General features: G+C 34.0%; 2 protein-coding genes across 2 annotated transcripts; one reads left to right on the top strand and one right to left on the bottom strand.

The window, feature by feature from the left end:
- LOC118733130 (probable alpha-aspartyl dipeptidase) lies at window positions 1–1666 on the top strand. The gene is made up of 3 exons (XM_036462369.1): window positions 1–291; window positions 354–914; window positions 1326–1666. Exons 1-3 carry the CDS (start codon window positions 194–196, stop codon window positions 1387–1389), a joined length of 723 nt encoding a protein of 240 aa, XP_036318262.1. The 5' UTR covers window positions 1–193; the 3' UTR covers window positions 1390–1666.
- Window positions 1667–3584: 1918 nt separating this feature from the next.
- LOC118733128 (chondroitin sulfate synthase 2) lies at window positions 3585–10024 on the bottom strand (the record flags this gene model as incomplete). Its single annotated transcript, XM_036462368.1, is given in 5 exon segments — window positions 3585–5170; window positions 8541–8721; window positions 8788–9099; window positions 9179–9772; window positions 9862–10024. Coding segments are annotated over 5 exon segments (1666 nt in total), but the record flags the coding sequence as incomplete, so codon positions are not given.
- Window positions 10025–11072: the final 1048 nt, after the last annotated feature.

Below are 11072 nucleotides of genomic sequence, written 5' to 3'. Positions count from 1 at the left end.
AAAAACCTTACGTTTATTTATATCGATAACAACCTTTATCTCCAACAGTATTTTTTTATACTTTCATTTAATTTATATGTGCAATAAAATTGTATGTATTTTGTGAAGTGCCTATCGCACAATTTGCTAAAGTTCATTGTTGAACGCACTACCGGCTCATATTAACGCCTAGCTCTAAAGTCAACCAGCAAAAATGTCACAACGTTCGATTTTCCTACTTTCCTCTTCCCGTGTTCATGGCCATGAGTTTTTGGAGCACGCAAAGGAACAATTAATTGATTTTCTCTCAAAGTAAGTCATAATTGTTATGTATATCAAAAGTAAAGTATTAACCCAAAGCTTCACATTTGTAGACGCAATGTAAAAACGGTGCTCTTCGTACCATACGCCCAAAAGGATCACAATAAATATACGGAACTTGTTGACAAGACACTGTCACCCTGGGGTTATCAAGTTGAAGGTTTGCACACTAAGCCGAATCCCATACAGGCTGTGCTACAAGCAGAGGCTCTCTTCATTGGTGGTGGCAATACGTTTGTACTACTGAAAGCGCTCTACGATCAAAATTTAATCTCAATAATACGCGAACGTGTGCTGCAAAAAGGTGTGCCCTATGTAGGTTCGAGTGCTGGCACAAATGTGGCAACGCTTTCTATACATACAACAAATGATATGCCAGTGGCTTTTCCGCCAACATATGATGCCTTACGTCTGGTGCCGTTCAACATTAATCCTCATTACTTGGATCCAGATGCATTGACACTTCACAAAGGCGAGACGCGTGATGAACGTATAAATGAATTTATAGATTACCACCAATTACCGGTTTTGGGTTTGCGCGAAGGCACAGCATTGTTGGTGGAGGGCGATAAGGCCACTCTAGTAGGAGATCGTAATGCGAAGTTGTTTTTGCCGTAAGTAAAGTAAAGTTATTTATTTGATAAAAAGTGGAAGTGATATAAGAAAGGGGTACGCATAAGTAATTCTTATCAGCGGCCATTACATCAAAATTTCAAGTGAAAACAATATTTCACCCCTATGCCAGAAGCATGAATGTGCAAATTTATCAGTTTTGAGTTAACCTTTAGATGTTCTATGTTATACCAAAACCAAGAATACCAGGCGTGCACTTAAAACACATATTTTACAATTTCACTTGCATAAATGTAGTTAAGTCTCGTAAAAAAAAACTTTCAAAGTTGATTTCTCAAATTCTAATTTTTACACATTCGTGGTTCTGGCATACAGGCGACGATTTGTATATTTTCTTATATTTTTTACAACTTTAGTTTTGCTCTTAACGATTTCTTTTCTTTTTTTTCTAGAAATAAACTGCCAGTCGAATTCGCACCAAAAGCTGACCTCAGTTTTTTACTAAATAGATCTTAATAAAGTGAAACATTTACTACAAAAGGCGCTGATTAATTGCGGGTAAAATTTTTAAAATTGAAAATTATGAACAATAGTTAAACTGTTGCTAGAAATTTTAAAAATTAAAAAGCATTTAGTAAATTGATCGAAGTTACACACACACACAAATGCATATATATATATGGTGCTTAATATGGTTATTATGACTGTTATTCTTGTGTAAGCTTTTATAAATAAATATACAGTATCGGTCATATCTATAGCACGCCATTTCAAGGTGATATTGTGTGTCCCTTATGTTTTATTATATATTTTTAAGAATTTTCCATTCAAATATAGTACATTCTCAGACAAACCCCATATAAACCCAAGTTTAACAATTTGTAGAAAACTACAAAAAAGTGCAACAAATTTTCACCTAAATTTCAAACTTTTTTCTCGGAGTGTTTTTGGAGTTTTTTTTAGTACACAGTTGTTTAGCCCCTTCAATTTTAGTCTGATAATATGCAAGTTTCAAGTGGCTAAAAGTTACCGTTAAGTTTTTATTTTTTTCATATTGTTTACTTTATTCATATTGTTTTGTTTTTTTTTACACACCTTTCCTCTTTCAAAAATATACAATTTCATAAAATTTCAATGTCTATTTATCATATTGCTCAAGTGTTAGACGATCTAGAGTCCATACGCATAAGTAGCCCATTACGCCCATTTGGGTACTTAATGTTGACATTATAGCCAATGTTTATATGTAAATTAAAAAATTGTTTAAAATGCTATAATCAAAAAAAAAATAAATAAAAAGAAAACTGTTTACTTATTTTTCTTTGTTTTTTATACGTTGCACATTTAAGTAAAAAAGGTACAATTAAAGACCATAATAAAACGGAAGAAATACATTTTTTTCCTTAATTTTCGTTAAAGGTTTCCAGGATACAGCACTTTTAAGAAAGGTATGTATGACGTTTTCTTAAAATTTAAGTCCGCGTGTAAATAGGCAACTCTACGTCATATCGGCAAAATATGCTGCACGTATATTCATGTCACCTAGACCTTCAATCTCTTCAACTTTCATCCAAGTCCTGAGAATTCGCGCCCAGAGGTGGCCGCGGTGACATGAAATGCCTCACTGCAATGAAACTGAGGTTGTGGTGCTATCCATAATTGACCCATTAATAACTTTTCCATACGCACAAGGATGCTACATAACTTAACAAGTGGATACAATTTCTAAGCAATTTCTTGTATTGATTTATAAAAATCCGCTTGAAAACAAAGCATATTGATATTTTCTTCCTTTCCAATAAACTCGGTTCAAGAAGACAAATGATGTGTCTATTTAAGTGAAGCGTGGTGCAAGTGGTGGCTGCTGGCAGTATACTTAAATCATTTCCCTTGTACTTTGTAATAAAATAAAATTCGTATTATAAATTTTATATTTTTTTTTAAACATTAAAAATTTGTTTTTATTTTTAGACACTTCAATTATTCTAAATATACATAACTGATCATGCATACACATATAAGTGTTGTACATATACATATATGTTAGTGTTTGGCCGAGCTTCTCCTCCGATTTCTGGCGTGCGCCATGATGTTGCCACACAAAGGGGAGGGACCTAAGGTTTTACGCCGACTCCGAACGACGATTGTATGAGAAGCTGTTTTTCATGGCAGAAATACACTCGGAGGTTTGTCATTGCCTGCCGAGGGGCGACTGCTGTTAATAAAAAACCTTTTTTCTATATTTTTTTTGCGACATTGCTTTGACCATGGCTTGAACCCAGGCCCTACGGAGTGGAAGCGCGCACTGCTTACCAATACACCACAGCGGCCGCTACTTACTTACTTATCACTTACTGATCATTTTAAAATTTCTCTTTGTTTCTACATTTGCACATACATACATAGTAGATGCAAATACTCTTATACATATGTATGTATATTGGATTCTAGTCAATTTCGTTTTTAGCTGGAACATAAATTTACATACAGCTACCCTATAGTAATAACATAATACTTGAAATCTTTCGTTGCTAATTTTCTCCTAAAGTAAGAATTAACACTAGGCTCATCAATTTATTAGAAATTTAAAAGCTTTGGCACCTTTTAATCATGCATAGGTAGAAATATTTATATGTATGTACATAACTATGTATGTATATTAGATATTAAAACTAATTACTATACGTCTATTTACAAATTCTTTTTGTTTCTTTTTTTTGTAGTTTTAAATGGAAAATATGAAATATTTAGATAGAAAGAAGCTAACTAAGCTCCACTTAAATAGATTGGAGAGATTTTCTGCACCCAAGCAATAGACTACAAATACATGCATACATACGTATAAATAGCTCGCTCCCTTTCTTTTAAATAAGGCATGAACTTCTTTTACGTATTTACTTTTAAATATACAAAAAGTTCAAAAATAAAAATAAATTTAACATTTTGTGGCTCGTGAAACTAAATACATGGCAGTCATGGCGAGATGAACATACTACATACATACACAGATACATAAGGTATACTTAAAACACTGATGATAACAAATACAGGGCCCTCACTCTGTAGTTCGAATCGAAAAGAAGTTCTATACGAACGCTTAACTCTTTTATAGTCCCAATCGTTCGAATTCGAACAAATTTATTATTGATTCGAACTACAGAGTAAGGGCCCAGGTTTCATATAGTAACTAAACACCAAATTAATTTAAAATCGCTACTTATATACATATATACGTATTTAAAAATTTTCATTTGGAAATGACAAGTTTGGGCATTTCTATGTACTTTGTTGATGTACATACATAGACAAAAACACTTTAAAACAGCCTTAAGTATTACTTACAAATTATATACTAGCTATTCTAGGACTATTGTACATGCACATAAGAAGTCATTTCGTTACATTCAATCGATAGGAATCAGCTGCGGCTCAGCCGGTCGTCTTAAAACTATAAAAATAAATAAATTTAACTTAAAACAAAAACTACTTAGTTATAGATAATACAAATGTACACGCGTCGTTTGTGCGTTTGTATGCAAGTATTTTGGCAAAATAGACTAATATACAAAAGTAGTATCTTTTTTGTTTTTTTTTTGCTTTTTTTTTGCAAAACAGCATAAAATCTCCTTAAATGACAGGTTTGCAGGATTTAAACTAATATTTACAATATCATGCAAATTTGAGCATTAAAAAGTTAACGTGCATCATCCGGCACTCGGCTAACCAGTTCAGCAGTTATACTGCGTTGTAGTCAAGTGCGGCGTCAAATGCACTAGAGAGATGAGTTTACTTCACGCATCTAATAATAGTCAAGTATCGATTGTTTTTTTTTTTTTTTTGTCAAACAATTCTTTTGTGCAAAGGTTCGCGCTTTGTGTAAATTATTTGTGCAGTATACTGCGATCTTCGAAACGTATAATGGCATCACCTATTTGTTTTCTCGATGCTAAGTGTATACATTTTCGCCTTTGCATGTCAGCAGCAGTGTCGGCCGTCGTATCACTCTCAGGCTGCGCAGCATCATATCGCTGGGGTATTTCATTGGATATATGGTATAATTTGTTGTACTCTCGCAATGCAGGACATTTTAGAATATCACCACCGCTATTGGTATGACTCCGTATCGCAATACCGTAACGCAAATTCGGTTCAGTGCCGCGCAGGATGTGCACCGGCAGTTTTGAAGCTACAAACATATCCAAGATGGTGGTTATTGTTTGATCAGTGCGGGCAAGAAGCTGCTCAATGTCATTGTCGGAGCGTGTTATTGGCAAAGTTGATTCAATCATCTTACGTGCTGAAATGGGGAATATAAGTAAGTGTGTATGTGAATAGTTATAAATATTAAAAAAGTAAACATTACAAATAAGTACATATGTATAGATCATTCACTTGAACGCAATCGCATCACTCAGAGAAAAATCACGTCATGTCAATGTAACAACATTTTAATGATGGCAGTTGGGCTAACGGGAAATAGCGCTTTAAATGAATTGCTTTCGATTGGTTCCCACGACAGTTGGGTCTACATAACCGGAACGACCCAGACTTACTATGTATATACATATATCTGGCCAAGGACTGTCACTCCAGCGTTGCAACAGCAACAATTGCTTTTATTTCTTATGAAACTAGATTTGATTAAAGTAAATTATATTACATAACGTTAACTCAGACGATACACTACCAAAGCAGACGAAATCAGATCATGCCATACTTGTAAAATAAATATATTTCAATAAAAATTAACCAACGCCAGATCCCAGAAGATGCAACAAAAATTAATATGATATTCATCAGGTGATATGGTTTCATTACAGATGATCGGTAATCACGTCAAATACATATGTAATAACATCGCCCATGTTAAATTTCAACATCTCACATGAAATCTCACTTGATCACATAACAGCACACCGCAATTAGAAGTAATACTCTTGTGATAGAATAACATTAGTTGATATCCAAATTTACAAATTTTTACTTCACACTGCACATATCACATGATAAAACGTCACGTCAATTATAGACAATCAAGCCAATTTTAAGTCAAATATCTTCACATCACGCTTGACAAATTTCATCACCTCGCGTCATATTAAAACACAATAGCTCTGATCCAGTACTCCAAGAACTTACAGGATTTTACACGAACTTGCAGGAAGTTGCAGGAAAAATGTTCCCGTACTCCAAAATCCTATAAATGAGAGCGACTTTTGGAGAGTTGTGAAGAGAATGAAGTTGCAAGATTTTACCCGAACTTTTTCTTCTGGTAAAATCATGAAAAGTGTCAAGCAATCACTGGTTGACGTTTTTACAGGAAAAATGTTTTTTTTTTTGTTCCCGTACTTTTTGTTGTTACTCACTTTTTACTCTCACTTCAGAGAGTAATTTTGCTGTTTGACAGTTTTACAGGATTTTTCACGAAAAGTATTGGATCAGAGCTAATACATAACATTCAAACACATGACACTAGAAATAAGAAAAAAACTCGTGTGATGGTTTGCCTGTTCATGTAGCCAAAAGTTATCAAAAACTATCTAGTGAACACAAAATGTATCCAAAAAACTTGCAAAGTAGCAGAAATTGAGAGAGCAAAATGACAGTTCGCTAGGAGGAGAAGCTGCAAATTTTTACTGGACCAATTTTTGCCCGTAAAAACTTGCAAGCGAGAAAACAGCTGATCGCAAGTTGCAGGGTGCAATAGAAACTTATAAGGAAATTATTTCTGGGGTTTTTATAGTTGAAATTGAAAGAAAAATATATTGTTTTATTAAGAAATTGCTACAAATAAACCACAAACTTATCAGCTGTTCATGAAACATTCAAATTGTTACTGGTTTTGTCTTCACATACTTTTTGGATATTTTTCTCTATGACAGCAAATTCTCAGAAATTAAGTTATTGAAGAGTTGCTGGCAAGTTACTGGCTAATTTTTACATGAACAAACCTAGTAGTGCATCAAATGATATATGTACATATAATCACGCCAGGTCAAATGAAGCAAATCAAAAAAAATAAAAATACTTCACATTCTACGAGTAAAATTTCATCACCTCGCATCGCATGGCATCGTATCACATCACATCACGTCACATATCATAACATCACTCCACGCATCAAAGATGAAATCACAACTCGCGTGATCGTATCACATCGGATGATATAATTTCATGGCAAATGATACTTAATAATAATATTTACATCACATCGCCTAAGTCAAATAACATCACTTCGCGACACATCACACTGCAACACATAACATCATATTACATTACATAACCCACAACACAAATGACACTCTCATGTAATAACATTAGATCAGAAGATACACCGCATCGCCGACATCAAATTAGATTACCTAGCGCCACATCACATCGCCTCACACCACATTTCATACCATCACTTCAGATCACATTACATAACATCACATCACAGATGAAAATACGACTAGAGTGTTAGATAGTGTGCCACCAAGTGATATCATTTCATAACAGTTGATACCTGATCAAGTTACACGATATGACGTCACATCAGATATATCAAACTTAAAAGCTCGCGTCACATAACAACACAGTACAAATCATTACATCACATTACACAATAACGTATCGTCACTAGACACGAATAAAGGCGCGAGCTCAAAAGTTGACGGCGAAAAAAGACGCATAAAAAAACTTCAGCTTCAAAGACTCTTAACATACTTCGCCGAAGTTTTTTATAAGCATCTTTTTTCGCAAAATTTTTTCACGCGCCTTTTTTCGCCGTAAAAACACTATCGCGCCTTTATTCGTGTGTAGTGACGGTATGTATCACACTATATAATATCACATCACATGAGATCAACTTCAAGCGAAAAAACTAGTCGATACTTAATTTATTAAAACAATTAAATCAATGCGTTCTAATTAAGATAAAACTTTATGTTATATTTAGATAAAAAAAAAACGAAACATATATCCATGGGCTTGATACCTAACAATGCTGGAATATACGTGGTTATTAAACAATATAGACTAAATATTTTTTCTTTAATGTGATGGGGATTCTTAATCTGGTTCTGGTCTTATTAGCGGCCGTAAATAATCATTTTTATTTTTAGATTATTGAAAGATCGTTGTTTAATTTATCATAAATCAATAATAACACAGCCACAAAAAAATAGGTGACAGGCACGTTTTTTGATGTAAGGTATAAATCCTGACGTGATGGAGCAAAAATAACTTCAGATTCGTGTTCAGCGCATCAAACTACAGAAGGAAGGGATAATATGGTTATCGAACCCGACACTTTTTTGTGTGGCTGTGTATCGTTATATTTTGACGTTTACTTTTTCAATCAATAAGTTATTTTTGTTATTTTAGAATTTTTATTTTTTCGATAGATTTTAACTGTTATAAAGCCCTGAAAAATTAAATATGAAAATAACGCCTATGAGATGATCGAAAAAATAAAAATCTTAAGAAAACGATTAAATTTGTTCGAAAAAATATGAATCCAATTTTAAGCTTAGTATACAGCTATCAATAAAAGCGAAAAATGCATATAAAATAAATTATGATTTTTATTACATATAAAGTTCATAACCGTTACGCTCCCTGATTTTTATCCATTCACACACACAACAACTAAAAGTTTTTCTTAAACTTACGCAAAATGTACATACCTTGCACATAATCTCGACTGTAGAACGATGTTAGATCGTAATTCCATTTGTCAAAATAGCCCGTGCTTTGACTCACATCACATGATTCACATTCTTTGCAAAAGTGAGCCAACCTACATGGATACATCATGAAACCTATTGGTGAAAATATTTGGAAACCCTGAATGGTATTCATGCGAACCTTAAATGATGGAAAGAAAATTGTAAAAATGTGGTATTGAAGCCAATGCCAAACAAATTAATTTACTCTATTCAAAAAATCCGTTTTGAAGTTAATATCTGTGGATGCCATCAACACAAGACTATCCAATCCGATTTTTGGCAGCGCCAAGTCTGCCACAGCAACACTTAAAATTTCATTGCGTCCATATAAGGAGTTGTGCATAATGTCATCAGGTGGTGGTGTGTCACTAACTGCTGACGGCAGACGTATGGACACCCAGGCTATGCGTGAGCCATCGTTTTTGTACTTAGTCGATAGATCTAAAGCGAGTGTTTTCAGATTTTTAAATGGATCGCTTTCACCTTTGCTCATGGAATTGTATCGATATAGGAAAATCTGAAAAAAAAGACAACACACATTCAAAAAAAAAAAAAAAAAAACAAATTGTTTGCGAAACAGTTACAGGCATACATACCAACAGCAAAAATGTATTATCCTGATTTTGCATGCAAATACGCTCATATTCGGCAATAAAATCGACAGCATCCTCTGCTTGATGTTCAAATGTTGGCACCATTATGGCGATCCGTGTGCTTTCGGTGACATATGGCGATGGTATAACCTCAACACGCCCCAGCGGTTTAACAACTTGAAAACTTTTTGTCACCAATTCATCGGAGCGACGTGTGTCACGCAAATTTAAATGGAATTGATAATCCATGCCACGCGTCGCATCAAATTTCCTATACACTGTATGCAAATTGACAAACTGCAAATGCGAATGCTTCCGCTTGGCATAGGCAACAACAATTTCAAGCACTTTGTCAAAATCCAATTTGTCGTGGCGACTGAGTGGCTCGATAATATTTTCGGCATTGGGCAGAAAAATGTGTGTGCTGTTGATGAGGTGCCACGTTATGATGTCATGGCGCGTTTCAGGCGCTGAACCACTGGGTACACCAAGTGGCCAACGGATTTCGAGTATGTTATTCGATATTGAACCGTTAGCTATCCGATATGATTTACGCTCCAAGTCAAAGCTGCGTTGTTGTATCGTTTCTAAATGGTACTACAAAAGAGAAATATTTAAACAAAATGCATACATACACCCCCACATACATGATTATACATGAGCGAAATTGTGTAGATGACGATTACCTTTGAGAAGTATGCATGTAAACGATATAAGTCATCCATTGATGTAACGGGATAAACCATTGTTGCATTTCGGAAAGCCTCGTCTCTGGCAAGGATATTTAAATCTTTAAACAATTTTACATGCGGCTGCAATGTGTAGATGTCTTCATGTACCCCCTGAAAAAGCAAAAAGGAAGTGATTTGCTGAATTATGTTAAAATCAAAGAGATAGTGAAATTATCAATAAAAAAAAACATAAAGTGTGTTCGTCTAAACGTGTAAACTAAAAAAATGTAAATTTAAGACCTATGGTCAGTGTTAAATGAACACACCTCACTCAAATAAAGCTAAGATCAAGTAATATAAAAAATTTCTTCGTCTTTAAAAAGGATATTTTCGGTAAAAATTAGGCAAAATTAAACATATTCAAACATTTTTAGCCGTAGTTTACCCTACGGTGCCTTGCCAAACATTTAAGAGTTTTTCGCTCTTCGAACTTAACTAGTTGTGATGAGATTTTTCTGTGAAAGAAAAATACTGCTTATAGAACTTTATCGTGTTACCAGAGTTATCGAAATCTGTCAATAACTTTCGGAAAATATCGAGCTATTAATTAACCGAATTATCGATATTTATAGAGGTATTCAATGTTTATAGATTTATATCGAGATACATATATACATTTTTGAGTAATCAAAATTTACTGAGCCCTCGAAACTCACAGTTATCCAAAATTGATCGTAATTAGTCGAGTTAACGAATTTTGTTGTGTTATCGAATTTTAGTGTTTTTGAAATTCATTGAATTGTCGAGATGACATTATCGAAATTTATCGACAACCGAATGTATCGGCTCAATTCCAAGTCCTGCCAAAGTCCTTCAAAGATATGACAAATTTTTGTCATGTTTTAGTTCCAAAGCAGGCGATTTTCCGATAAGTAGCTACTATGTACCTAATAAGTTAACCGACTGCTGAAAAGTGGTAAAAGGTGGTAAGCGTTAAATTTGGTATACAAATATCTATTTATTATGTATGTATATATTTACATACGTGAATATCTTGTATTGTATGATCGGACAAGGCATGTGTATCATTAAAATCATACATAAATTGAAAGTAACGCCAGTTATGCCTTTTATGTGTTTTTGTCTAACCTTGAATTAAATGTTATGCTTGAAACCTTTTAATTAAGCGCCAGATTTTTTAATGAATTCTAAGAATCCTTTTTTCG

This window comes from Rhagoletis pomonella, unplaced genomic scaffold (assembly GCF_013731165.1).
Source record: "Rhagoletis pomonella isolate Grant_MI unplaced genomic scaffold, Rhpom_1.0 Rhpom_scaffold_00002, whole genome shotgun sequence".
Taxonomy (NCBI): domain Eukaryota; kingdom Metazoa; phylum Arthropoda; class Insecta; order Diptera; family Tephritidae; genus Rhagoletis; species Rhagoletis pomonella.
This window is presented reverse-complemented; position numbering and strand designations above follow the sequence as displayed.